Genomic DNA, 15,027 nt, shown 5'->3' on the forward strand with positions numbered 1-15,027 from the left:
TGTATAACATTGCAAATTCACAAAAAAGCACATTTAAAATAGTGAATTTTATGGTTTAGGAATTATACCTCCATTTTTTAAAATGGAAAAAAAAGATACAATCTCTGCCTTCTAGGAGCTAACAATTTAATTGAATCAGGACCAAAATACAGAGATACTAAAGAAGTCATTGGTTCAGTGTTATGTGACAAGTAGTGTTATGCAAGTCAGCAGAAGAAAGAAACTATACTTTAGTTAAAAATCTTAATACTAATGCTAGAGCCATAGTTTTTAGTAATATTTTCAGGCAACACAAAGCAGTGATTAAGAGCACAGGCTCTAGAATCTGGCAGGTTTGGGCTCCAATCCAGGACGCCATATGTACTGTATAAGTCTGATTAAGTCACTTGACTGGTAGGCTAAATAGTTGTCTCCCAAAAGATATCTACATCCTAATTCCTAGAATCTGTGAATATTACTTTACATGGCAGAAAAGGATTTCACAGCTGTGATTAGATTAAGGATCTTCAGATGGGGAGTGTCCTGGATTATCCAGATGGGCCCTAAATGTAATCACATGTATGCAGTCTTATAAAAGGGAAGCAGAGGGCACTTAGACCCAGACAGAAAAGGAGAAGGTAACATGACCCACAGAGGTAGAGATTAGAGTGATGTGGCCACAAACCAAGGAAAGCTAGCAGCCACCAGAAACTGGAAGAAGCAAGGAACAGATTCTCCCCTACAGCCTCCAGGAGCACAACCCTGCTAACTCCTTGATTTCAGCTCAGTGAAACTGATTTTTAGCCTCCAAAACTCAGAGAATAAATTTCTGTTGTTTTAAGCCAATGAGTTTCTAGTAAATTGTTACAGTAGCTGCAGAAAATTAATATACCAACTTCTCAGAGTCTTAGTTTCTTCATCTGTAAAATGAGGGTGGAAATACTATCTATCTCATAGGTAAGATTGTTGTAAAATGTAAAATTCAAATGGTGCTGGTAAAGTGCACTTAGCTCTCCCAGAGCCAGTTTCTTACGTCAGTTAAAAATGAAGCTCAGGCCTGGCCGACATGGCTCAGTGGTAAAGCATCGACATGTGAACCGGAGATTACAGTTCGATTCCTAGTTGGGGCACATGCCTGGGTTGTGGGCTCCATTCCCCAGTGTGGGGTGTGCAGGAGTCAGCCAATCAATGATTCTCTCTCATCATTGATGTTTCTCTCTCTCCCTCTCTGAAATCAATAAAAACATATTTTTTTAAAAATGAAGCACAAACAAGAGCAGTGGCTCTCAAACTGAAGGATGTGTTAAAACAGATTGTTGGGTCACACTTCCAGAGTTTCTGATGAGTAGATCCAAGGTGGGACCATAAACTTGCATTTTTAACAAGTTCCTAAGTGATGCTAGAGCTGCTGATCTGCAACCACACTTTTCAGAATCTCTGGACTAGGTTATTTCCTTATGAATTATACCTCCATTTAAGGTATAATTTTAAGGTTATTTTAAGGTTCCTTTCCATAAGTCTAAGATCCTAAGGTACATCTAATAGATGTAGCAAATAATAAACACTGCTGTATCAGGCTGAAATAGTCTTAAACTAAGTTATTTTCCCAGGTAGAGAATGGAGGATGGGAGCATGACTAGGAGGTACATGGTAAAGACTAGTTTTAACTTTTGAACTAAGCAGAATGAAAAATCTTAAGCAATGGTGGGAACAGGAAGAGGCTGTCCCCTTATCCAACATGCTGGCCCCATTTTAATTTATCTTAATCCCACCTTTCTGCCTTTTCACCAGACCCCTTCCCCCGCATGCCCTCCTCTAGAAACACATCTAGGTGTCTCCTGAATTCATTTATTGGCTTTGCCGTGCACAGCATAATACTGCCTTTGTTAGTCTCCCAGCCCAGCCTCTCCAAGCACGGTGTTCAGTCTCAGTGTTCCTCTACTCTTAAAAAAACATAAGCAAGGAGTCTCTGAAAAATAATTGTAAAATCAACTAAGGCAAATTCAGAGGATGTGGAGACATGCAGACTCTAAATGTTGGAAAAAGAAACAAATTCAGAACATTGTTAGCATTCTCAACTGTCTTTCACCCCCTTTAATCTCTATTAGTTCTGTTGAGTAGGAAACCTCTGCCGTATTGGATTAGAAATTCTGAATAAAAGAGGCCTCAGGTTTGGGGCTGCACTGAAGAAATGGAATGCTTCTAGACTCAAGAAAAGCTGTCTGCCCTAGCCGGCTTGGCTCAATAGATAGAGCGTCAGCCTGCGGACTGAAGGGTCCCGGGTTCGATTCCAGTCAAAGGCACATGCCCAGGTTGCAGGCTCGATCCCTAGTAGGGGGCATGCAGAAGACAGCTAATCAATGATTCTCTCTCATCATTGATGTTTATATCTCTCTCTCCCTCTCCCTTCCTCTCTGAAAAGAGAGAGAGAGAGAGAGAGAGAGAGAGAGAGAGAGAGAGAGAGAGAGAGAGAGAGAGAAACCTAGTTAACTCTCTGGGGAAAAAAAATAGCAAAATAGCAGCTTGCTTTAAAAAAAAAAGAAAAGCTGTCCTCTCGGTCTTTGGAAGTCCTTGGTAATACCACAGAAAAGGAAGCTGCCATGAGGGTGACTGGGGAAAGAGATCATGGTCTAGCAAACTGGATCCTGGACCGGGAATAGGCATACAACTGAGCCCCTTCAGAATGAGAACCATTTAATGAAAGCATCTCTGAGACACCCAGTCTAACATTTTGAGGTTCATCTATTCTATAAAGTAGATTAAAAGTACAAACGACCAGAGAGCCAGGGAACCCAGGAGGCAGGACAGGGAGAGAAAAATGAACCTTTTCTTTTGGCAGGGGTCGGGGTGGGGGTAGAGGGGTGTCAGCGAAATTGAATCTTGATATAAGAAGATCATTAAGTCAGTATTTGGGAGACATGACTGGCCACACACTAAGAACAGAAACAAGTACCTATGTTCACCCAACAGGTGGGTGGCTACGTTAAGCACTCTGTTTAAGACACCAGGGATCCTAAGATGATATGATCTTATCCCATATAATTGTCATGACCTACACAAACCCATAATTACAGTATGTCTTATCTCAAAGTCTGTGCAAAATACTGCAAAAATACAGAGAAGGGAGAGGTCAAATATACTGTACTGACATTACTGTGAGTGTTGGGGAGTTTCTTGGAGGAGGTACTACTATCCAGCTGTGTCTTACAGTGTCATGAGCAGAGAAGACAGGGGTTAAGTCCACTTTAGACAGAAGAGCATAAACAAAGCCCAGAATCATAAAAGAGCATGGCATACTGTGACACCAGTGAAAATCTGGCATGAGTGGAACATATATTTGAGTATGTGTGCAGGTACTCGCACATGAAAATTTGTGGGTGGAGTTTGTTGGAAATTAGAATAGAAAGGCAGGCTGGGGCCAAAATGTGAAGATTCCACCCCCCAACCCCAATTTTCACTTTTAAGAATTTCAAACAATTAAAAAAAACAAATATGTAAGAGTAATATAACAAGAACTTGTATAATCTTTAGATTCATAATTAATATTTTATGACATTTGCTTTATATCTATCTACAGCTGACCCTTAAACAATATGGATTTGAACTTTGGGGATCCACTCATATGCATATTTTTCAATAAATACTGTAACTGTATTTTCCCTTTCTTATGACTTTCTTAATAACATTTTCTTTTCTCTAGTTACTTTATTATAAGAATACAGTATACAATACATATAGCATACAAAATATGTGCTAATCAACTGTTTATGTTATCAGTAAGTCTTCCAGTCAGCAGTAGTTAAATTTTGGGGAAGTCAAAAGTTATATGTGGAACAGGGAGGTGGGGGCATGAATGGGGGGTGGGGGGGGGAGTAATGGGGGAATAAGGACACATATGTAATACCTTAATCAATAAAGAAAATTTTTAAAAAGTTATATGTGGATTTCTGATTGCACATTTGCGGGGGCTGGGGGGAGCGGTCAGTGCCCCTAACATGTGCATTGTTCAAGGGTCAGCTTTATATATACATACACATACACTTTTTTCTTTTACTAAATAATTTGAAGATACTTGCAGACAACAAAACATTTCACCTATAAATACTTCAGCATGTATCTTCTTAAGAACAAGCACATTCTCCTACATAACTATGAAGGGTTCTTCTGTATGCCACTGCTAAGCAGTTTGAATTTTATCCTGTATGTGGTGAGAGCCCTCAGAGATTTCCAGACAGAAGAGGGACATACTCAGATGTGGGATTTATAAAGAAAACCTGTGGCAATTATATGGTGGGAGGGTTCAATAAAGTTGGGAAAGTCCAAGAACTAGTTAAGAGGCCTTGTGCAGCCGAAACCGGTTTGGCTCAGTGGATAGAGCCTCGGTCTGCGGACTGAAGGGTCCCAGGTTCGATTCCGGTCAAGGGCATGTACATTGTTTGCGGGCACATCCCCGGTTAGGGGGTGTGCAGGAGGCAGCTGGTCGATGTTTCTCTCTCATCGATGTTTCTAGCTCTCTATCCCTCTCCCTTCCTCTCTGTAAAAAATCAATAAAATATAAAAAAAAAAAAAAAAAGGCCTTGTGCAGCAAGAGAGATGATGATTGACATGAAGCAATGGAACAGAGGAGAGAATAAAACCCAGAGATATCTTGGGAAAAATCTGACAGGTCAACTAGATGCAGAGGAAGAGGCAGGAGATGAGGATGACTTTAAGAATTCTAGCTTGGGGGACTGGATTAATGGTGAAGACATCAGAAGTGAGACAGGACACACAGGAAAAACAGGTTCATGGAGCTATTTTTCCCTTTCTGCAGAGTGAGACTTATTTAGGAGAGGCATTAGTGACCCCTGAAAGGGGGGTATGGAAAATGGCTTTAGCTGTGCCCGATGCAACCAGCTCTAAGCAATATTATAGCTACGGTACAAAAGATAATCAAGTGAAACAGGGCCCCCAGGTAGACTGGAGGCAAGAGATGTGTTGGCAAGAGATAAACAGTTCTGGAATGATGAGCTAAATTAGGAGTACTTAGCATGAAGAGTACTTAAGCAGAAGTATTATAGAAAGGCAGTGCACTGAGGCAACCAGGGCCTTGAAAAATGGAATTAGGTCTCTGTCTTTCTCCTACAGAAATTCCATGAGGTAAGCTGAGGATAAAAAAGGGGATCAAATTCACTCACTTGACTCCTTCAGTCAAGAAGCATTTACTGAATGCTACTATGTACAAAGCTCATTTTTGTTATGGTAGGAATACAAAATCAGGCAAATATGAATGACTTCAGGAAACTCACAATCTATAATTGAAGGTAAGTATGACCATGAAAGAGACAAATTATCATGTGCATAGATAGGAGATTCATGCTTTATTTAATTTCAAATACAAAAAGGTTTATAAATTCTCTTTCAGGGAAATTTCCTGAAATAGTGAATCCAGTATGGCACTCAGAAGCCATTAGAATGGCACTCCGGTTATAAGCACCCAAGCATCCAATCAGTTGGAATACCATCTAAAGCAGCGGTTGCCAACCTTTTGGACCTCACAGACCACCAGTGGTCCGCGGACCACCGGTTGGCGACCGCTGATCTAAAGCACATACTCTGCATACTGCTGCTACATCTTAAAGCCTGAGGGTATGAAACTTGTATAGGGAAAGGAATGCATCTATAGCGGAACATCTTCAGTTGGACACTGTTTAAATCTATTAGGCAACTCCCAAATGGAATTGCTCTGCCTTCTAAGAATTTAGACTTCTCTCCTCTAATAAACAAGTATCCACTCCACAGCTTATTCTTCATTTTTAACACTTTTAAAAGAAGGATTGATATATGAGAACAAACACATTCTTATTTAAAGGCCTCAAGCCCAAGGGATTGCTCTGTATTTACACTCTACCATTCATACCAGTGACTACAAAAACTATGTTGCGTGGGAGTTAAATCATAAAGTGGTTCTTTTAAAACAATACATTTGGTAGGGAGTTTTAATTCTGATCTAGAGATTCAAAGTATAGCACAAGTTTTACCTCATGGTAAAACAGAGAAGTCTGATTGAAGACTTTTGTGGGAGGAGGGAGATGTGAGTAGAATTACAGAAGCCTGGAAGGAAATTTCCAAAACAACTAAAGTACTTGTAATTCTTATTTTTACCACCCTTTATAGATTTAAAGCCTTTGTTAGTTTAGGAGATTAAATACTTTATGTATAAATTTTTTTTAATCAAGTAATTCCATAGGAAAGCGTGGAAAAAGAAACAGAGAAAATGAGGGTAGAGGAAACAATATCTCATTTCTTTTTCTTCCAATGTTTAAGACCAACAGAGCAAATAAATGTCCTCCGATGTTCAGTGGATAGAGCATCGGCCTGTGCATGGAAGGGTCTCAGGTTCAATTCCTGGTCAAGGGCGTATTCCTGGGCTGCAGGTTCAATCCCCATGTGTGTCTCTCACTCCCCCTCCCTCCCTTCCAATTTTTCTAATGGAAAAAATATATCCTTGGGTGAGGATAAGCAATAGTAACAACAACAAAAAGGATACCTCCCACTCCACCTTTTCCAATACTTATCATAGGCTTCCAAAACTGTCTTCTTTCATGAGATATTTACTGGGCATGCATTCAGCCAAAGGGCAATGATAGGCACTTTAGAAAATACAAAGAGGGATGTGTGTGATCCTGTCTCCCCTGTCCCCAATTCACCTGGAAGGCAGTCAATATATGTGAATGACAATGGTACAAACAGAAACAGTAAGAACCAGAAGAAGGGTACATATAAATTATTATGGTACTTTCAGCTACAGGAAACTGGGATTGGCTTCCAGTTTGGGTGGAAGGACGTGGAGTGTTAGGGTAATGTAGGTTTATGTACCACATGAAGAAAGACACAAGACAGGAAAAGCAAGGCATTCAGCTTGGCTGGAGCGAAGAGTATGTGAAGCAAGGATGGGATTGGATGTTCACTGAAGCTTACTATGTGCCAGGCACATGTGCTAGAAGGTTTTACATATTTAAGGTTCCAGGAGAGCTAAGGGAAATGAGTTTGGAAAAGTAGCCTGGAGTACGATCACAGAGAACCTTGCAAAGCAAAATGCTGGTACTGAAAAGCAAAATCGAATTTTACAAAGGAGTCCAGTTCAACCCAAAGTTCTTCCACCTCTTCCTAGGACCTCTGCACCATCCTTTCAAGCAGCTCTGCCACAGAGAGAGCAGGAGACTGTGAAATGACAGGAGGTTCATCATTATTCTGGAATGGTGCTAGCAAAATATCACCTGGAGTCCTGCTGAGGCAACTGGCATGCCGGGACCACTGATAAGGATAAACTTGCATTTTCTTAACTAGAGACCACTCCACCCTTTCCCACTTAGTCTCCAGGACTTGGAAAGCTTTTAAACCTGCTCATTGTAAGCCACAAGGTGGAGATGTCTGGCAGGACAGAACTGAGAGGAAGTCATTTAGTCAGCCTAAGGTTACCATTAACACTTTGAGCCACTGCCTTGAGCTAATTTTTATGTTTGTTTTTTAAGTTTGGTTGAAATGTCACAAATGGAAAAATTAAGTAAAGCGCCCTGTTAGCCACAAGACTGGACACACCTGGCTGCAAACCCAGCAAAAGAAACTTACTTCATTAGTAGGAGAGGCAGAAAGTGAAATTTACATCTGAAATCTGCCTGCACCAGGAGAAAGAGCTGAGGCCAAAGGCGCTGTCTGTTTTTACAGCTGTGTCAAGTCTTAGTTCTCTACTCTTACCAACACTCAGGAGTGAGGCAAGGACCCAAGGAAAAATGGTCTCCAACCTCTTCAGCTGCGACTCAGCTCACAAAGGTTTTTAAGAACCAGTTAATGAAATAAAACAAGACCAGATGAGGTGATATAATGAACTTTATTTCCACAGCTAATTTATATGTTTAAATCCTAAATAATGTTTTTTTAAAAAGAACACTCTAAATTACTGATTTGATTTTTGTAACCTCAAATTTAACACTCACTTTTTACACCAGCTTCAATGAAGATGTATGAGTCTGCCTCATTTTTCACAATAGTTGGGCTCCTAAAAAGCTGGTAAAAAGCAAAAACTTATCAATTATAATTTTCCCACAAAAGAAGGCTGGAATTATAATTTCAAAGGAGTTCTTCATTAAAATTTCTGATTCGTCATTAATTTGTCAGTGGCTCTGTTGGTTCTTGATCTTTCCCACACCAATCCACTGAAGTAAAGTAATGGCCTCTAAGAATTCCATGGCACAAGAAAAATCACTACTGCATTGATCAGTGTTATAAATTCTACTTTAAATGAGTTTTCTTAAAAATGCTTACCTGGGATCCCAAATAACACAGATCTGCAAATTACCACCTTCAAATCATAGGTTTTCAAAGCTGACAAGAAATTTGAAAATCTTGTAGCCCACCGCCATGATTTTTCTTTCTCTTTTTTAAGTGAAAAACTGAAGCACGGAGGAGGAAAGACTTGCCAGTCAGGATCAGAACCAGGCTAGACTCGTTCCCTATTGCCTACTACTTTTCTCCAGCTACATATCCTTAACTTTCCCATTACTTTAGGTTGTACACACACAGAAGACTGAAATCTCCTCTACATATACACACACTATCATTCACAGCTTAGAAATGATTAATATTATTATACCATGAGATTGAAAAGGAGGATCAAGTCAATTATAATAGAAAAACAATAATAATAATTCCACAGCTCTTCCAAACTCTCTTATTTTTAAATCACCATCTTTTACTTATAGTCTTTGTAACCAACTGGAGCATGGCATTTCCCTTCATGAAGGCGAATTTAAGAGTCTGTACTTGGGGAGCATTATGCATCATCTAAAACCTTGTTATTCAAAGTGTGCTTGCCCCTCTACCCTGCCCTACAAGTGGCACTGGCAGCACCAAGTTTTTTAGAAATGTACACTCTCTGGCCCTACCTCAAACCTACTGAATCAGAATTTGCATTCTAACAAGATCCCCAGATGAATTGTAAGTATGTTAAAGTTTGAGAAACACTGATCTAACACACTCTCTATATGCAGCATTATATCTAGAACAATTCAGATAGTAAAAATGGCTGAATAAAATGAAAGGGAAAAAAAGAAGGAAAGACTACTTCCTATAGGACTACATGGATGTACACCTGGACCAGAGATTAAGTCAAATATGATTTCTCTGGTAAATAAGTGGACTTTAAAACAGAATTGCAGAGGCTGAAGTTCAATTTATTCATCCAATGTTAACTGTCTAAGTAGAAAAACTGTGGGTAAGACAAGTCTCTTGCCATTATAAAGCATACAGTTAAACAGAAGGGATATTATACAGTAACATAGGAGACGATTCAAAATGTTGAATACTGAGATGTAGATATATATGGAGGTCCAAAAGAAAATTCATGGAGAGGGGGCAACTAAAAGATTCCTGTGGTCCAGAATCAGTACTCTATGGCTCACTAAGCTACTTAGGATAGGGACAAAGTGTGGCCCACATTGCCCTAGTGGTCCAACTTCCAGCCGAGTTAGTCAACAGTGATAAGAAAAACAGGCTAACTGACAGAAGAGCTACTGTATAACTGGCATGGCGGTCAGCCTAGGCTTTAAGGTATTACTGGTCATTATTAAGTGTGGATGCTTTGAGACTTACATTCCCCTGTGTCCACTGTGTGCTGCCACAGAGATGGGGAGTAAGTACATAAGAATATGGGGAACACTCATCTGTATGAATACCTAAAAAGCTGCTGCTGATCCTACTCTGGGCAGCTAAGACAGCAGAAAGGCATGACAGGGAGAAAAATGAAAAAGGAACCAAACAGCACAATTACAAAGACAATTTAATACTGACTCCAAAACAGATGATGATGATGATGATGAAGATATACACTCTCATCTTCTTAGAATGAACAGACATGCCAATGGTCTGTCATTCCAGAGAAAGGCATATAAACGTCAATGAAGTATTCTAAAGGTAAACCCATGTCCACCGTGCTTTCTACACTTAATCTTAGCCAAAAGGCGGAGAAGCGATCCATTGTGTTTCCTGTACATGCAGATCTTCTAGATATGAGAATTTGAAAATACTCTCAATCCAGACTCTCAGTAGGCAACCATCATTTCCATAAGTAAGTCTCAAAGACTACAATTTTACATACATAGTAAGCACAGGAAACCATTAGGCAATAACATAGGAGTATGTGAAAATAATTATAATACATAAGAGTAAAATATGGGTAAATATGGCCCACTTAACACCCAGGCAGCATGGAAAAATCTACAAAACATATTACTGAGTGAAAAAGAAAGTTGCATATAAGTACACAGAGGATGATGTCATACATAATAAAATATATACACACAAAACCAATACTATGAATTTTCTATAGATAAGATAGGAAAAAGTCTTTTTTAAAAATATATATTTTTATTGATTTCAGAGAGGAAGGGAGAGGGAGAGAGAGAAACATCAATGATGAGAGAGAATCATTGATCGGCTACCTCCTGCATGCCCCCAACTGGGGATCGAGCCTGCAACCCAGGGATGTGCCCTTGACTGGAATCGAACCTGGGACCCTTCAGTCCGCAGTCCGACACTATCCACTGAGCCAAACCAGCTAGGGCAGGAAAAAGCCTTAAAAGATAAATACCAAAGTAGAAACAGTGATTACTTCTTGAAAGGAGGTAACTGACCAGGATTGAGATTGATGATTAAAGGGATTTTAGTCTTAGTTAAACCATATCTAATATATATTACATAAAAAGGTCAAGATGCAAAATAGTGTGTATAGTATAAGCCACTTGTGTTATGTTAAAAGAATAAAAAACTAGAAAGATTCACATCAATTCTTTTTTTAAATATGTGATTTTAGAGAAAGAGGAAAGGAGAACAGGGAGAGGGAGAGGGAAGGAGAAGGAGAGAGAGAAAGAGAGAAACACTATGTGAGAGAGAAACATCAATCGGTTGCCTCCCATAGGCACCCTGACCATGGACCAAACCTGCAATCTGGGCATGTGCCCTGATTGGGAATCAAACCAGCGACCCCTTAGTACACGGGATAATGTTCAACCAACAGAGCCATACCAGCCAGGGCAACACATCAATTCTTAACAATGATGACTTCTGGGAAGTTGGACTGGGGAAAAGACACTTGTTTTTTACATTAAATGCTTTTTACTGTTTGATTTTTATTCTATGTATGACTTTTATAATACATCTATAAACTTTATCAACATGGAGAACTTTATTCTATAATGAACAAAACCAAATTAATCCATTTCGTGACCCTGTCTGATGATTCTGCTTTAGACACCCCCAACCTGGGAGGTAACAAAATGAGAAAAAAACAAGGAACTACATCTACTGTAACATGGTCTAGACACATAAAATATACAAAATACACAAAGAGAGTATTATTTATTTAACCAACTATATTCTAATTTTTTTGTTTCATTTTTCTGTTGTCATCATTCTATTATACATACATACACTGAGTGGCCAGATTATTATGATCTCTGAATGCATAATAATCTGGCCACTCAGTGTATATCCTATATAATAAAAGGCTAATATGCAAATTGTCCACTCGACCAGGAGTTCAACCAGCAGGCAGGCTGGCCAACCACCCATGTCCCCTCCCCCTGGCCAGGCTGGCCAGACCCACCCATGCACGAATTCATGCACCAGGCCTCTATATATACACACATATATACTGAGTGGCCAGATTATTATGCATTCAGAGATCATAATAATCTGGCCACTCAGTGTATATGTCATATATTCTCCTTTTTCAGCTTAATTATTAAATGTACTAATGTACATTTTCAGTAGTACCTTGCCAAAGTATTCTAGGTTGTTGGTGATCAAGCTGCCTATTTTTCCATTCCTGAGCACAGTGCAGGTCCATTGCCAGGGTCTTTTCATCCAAACTTAATTAGGGGAGGACTGGTTCAAACATTGAATCAGTGTCAAAAGTGTAACATGCTTAAACTGGGTTATTACTTGATTTCCTCCATTCACCAAATCCATCTCTCTTATCACCATGATTTGGGTTTAATAATTCCACAAAGAGGATGTCCTCACTGACAAAACATGATAATGTGTGCAAACATATAAAGTATGTATGGCATGTCTGTCTCCATTGAGGCAAAGTGACTCTAGCTGAATTACTACTTGGCATTATTCAGCATTTCACAGAAATCTACAAGCAAAGCCATTCTATAAACACAAAATGGGTTAAAGACTTAACTGTAAGACTCGAAACCATAAAACTCTTAGAAGAAAACTTAGGCAGTAAAATCTCTGATATTTCTCTTAGCAATATTTTTGCTAACATATCTCCTTGGGCAGGAGAAACGAAAGAAAAATAAACAAATGGAATTACATCAAACTAAAAATTTTTTGCACAGCAAAGGAAACCACCCACCAAACAAAAAGATAACCCACTGAATAGGAGAAGATATTCACCAATGATACATCCAATAAGGGGTTAATATCCAAAATTTAGAAACTCATACAACACCACCAAAAATAAAAATCCCCAAATAATCCAATTAAAAAGTAGGCAGAGGACCCGAATAGCCACTTCTCCAAAGAGGACTTAACAGATGGCCAACAGATATATGAAAAGATGTTCAACGTCACTAATCATATTATTCTATGAACATGTATGATTTTTATAATACATCTATAAACTTAGTTTACTTCTCAATCTATAGCGAGAGCTCTGCTCTGTAATGAAAGAAACTATATTATATTAACCCATACACATTAAAACCATAATGAGATAGTACCTCACACCTGTCAGAATGGCTATCATCAATAAATCAACAAGCAACAACTATTGGTGAGGATATGGAGAAAAGTGAAACCTCATGCACTGTTGGTGGGAATGCAGACTGGTGCAGCCACCATGGAAAACAGTATGGAGGTTCCTCAAAAAATTAAAAATGGAACTTATTTATGATCCAGTGAATCCACTTCTGGGTATATATCTGAAGAAACCCAAAACACTAATTCAAAAGAATATATGCATCCCTATGTTCATTGCAGCATTATTTACAATAGCCAAAATATGGAAGCAACTAAAGTGCCCCAAAATAGACAAGTGGATAAAAAAGGTGTGGTAAACATATGCAAAGGGATATTAGGCAGAGATATAAAGAAAGAATGAAATTTTACCATTTGTGATGAAATGGATAGACCTAGAGGGATTATGCTAAGTGAAATAAGTCAGACAGAAAAAGGCAAATAGCATATGATTCCATTTATGTGTGGAATCTAAATAACAAAATAAACAAAATAGAAACAGACTTATAGATACAGAGAACAGACTGATGGTTGCCAGAGGGGAAGGAGGTTGAGGGAATGGATGAAAATGGTGATGGAATTAAGAAGTACAAATTGGTAGTAACAAAATAATCATGGGGATGTAAAGTATAGCATAGGAAATATAGTTAATAATCTTACCTAATAAAAGAGAAACATGCAAATTAACCATCACTCTGCTATGCCCACAGCCAATCAGAGTGAGTATGCAAATTAACCCAACAAAGATGGAGGTTAATTTGCATATGCAGGCATGGAGCTGCCAGGTGGGGCGTGATGCCTGCTATGAGGGGAAGGGGGGCAGCGGAGGGAGCTGCTGGAGCGGTGCTGCGGGCAGCCGGGGAGTGGGGACTTGCCGGCTCCGGGTGGGCCAGGAATGGGGACTTGCCAGCTCCAGGCGGGCCGGGAGTGGGAACATGCCGGCTCCCAGACAGCTGGAAGTGAAGCCAGGGGAAGGAAGGCCTATTCTTGCACAAATATCATGCAACGGGCCTCTAGTATTGTAATAACTATGTATAGTGCCAGGTGGGTACTTGAAATATCAGGGAGACCACTTTGAAAAGTGTATGATCGTCTACCACTATGTTGTACACTGGAAATTAATACAAAATAATATTGAATGTAAACCTGTAATTGAAAAATAAAATAGATAAAACTTCAACTCAATCCCTCATTGGAGTTTTTCAGGACCAGAATCTAAAGCACTCACTTACCCCCATGACTCTGCCACGCTGCTCAACATCCTCCCACATAAAATGAACTATGATACGACACATGTATTTCCCAGTCCGGCCTTCCTGCTTCATTCGGACTAGACACATCCTGTGTGGGAAGAAGAGATAAAGAGTCACTGGCTGTTTCCATTTTTCACATCACACATTTCCCCTGAAGGACAGTTCATCTGAGTGATTTCAACAGAGCACGGAATAAAAAACTGGAAATGATGGAGGCCGGGGGGGAAAGTCAATGGGGAAAAAAAGGAGACATATGTACTACTATTTGTAATACTTTAAACAATAACATTTTAAATAAAAATTTAAATATAATAATAAAAAACTTTTACTGAGGTATAATATAGATACCTTAAAGTACAAAATCTTAAGTGTACAACTTAATGAATTTTTACATGTTATATACACCCACGTAACACCATCCAAATCAAGATATAGATTATTGCCCGGTCGACATGGCTCAATGGTTGAGTGCTGACCTATGAACCAGATCATGGTTCGATTCCCGGTCAGGGCACATGCCCAGGTTGCAGGCTTGATCCCCAGTATGGGGTACGCTGGAGACAGCCGATCAATAATTCTCTCTCATCATTGATGTTTCTCTCTTTCTCTCCGAAATAAATAAAAATATTTATTAAAAAATATATAGATTGTTTAGAGCAACTCAGAAGGTCCCCCTCACACATGAAGGAACCATTTTTAATTGTAGAAGATAAGTAAGTCTGAATCCTTCATTACTGATGAAAACAGGAGTCCTACAGAAGGCAAGTAATTTGCCCAGCCACAGAGTAGTCTATAAAGGTGGGTAAAGTACTGTGCTGTCCAATATAGAAGCTACTAGCTAAATGTGGCTATTTAAACACTTTAAATGTGGCTAATTCAATGAGATGTGGTATAAGTAAGATTTCAAAGATTTAGTTCAAGAAAAAGAATATAAATATCTCAAAACTTTTACACTGCCTACATGTTGAAATGTTATTTCAGATATATTGAGTTCAATAAAACCTACTAT

The 15,027-nt window shown here is 39.1% G+C and overlaps 1 protein-coding gene across 2 annotated transcripts in view; it reads right to left on the bottom strand.

Annotated features, from left to right (window-relative positions):
- The window catches only part of LOC103293341 (ubiquinol-cytochrome-c reductase complex assembly factor 1), a 127,716-nt gene that overhangs the window by 39,029 nt on the left and 73,660 nt on the right, over positions 1-15,027 (bottom strand). For both annotated transcript variants that reach the window (XM_008149687.3, XM_028157865.2), the window contains one exon: positions 13,998-14,106. In XM_008149687.3, the coding sequence (XP_008147909.2) occupies positions 13,998-14,106 (109 nt within the window). The remainder of the gene's footprint in view (positions 1-13,997; positions 14,107-15,027) is intronic.

Source organism: Eptesicus fuscus, chromosome 12 (genome assembly GCF_027574615.1).
Source record: "Eptesicus fuscus isolate TK198812 chromosome 12, DD_ASM_mEF_20220401, whole genome shotgun sequence".
NCBI lineage: Eukaryota > Metazoa > Chordata > Mammalia > Chiroptera > Vespertilionidae > Eptesicus > Eptesicus fuscus.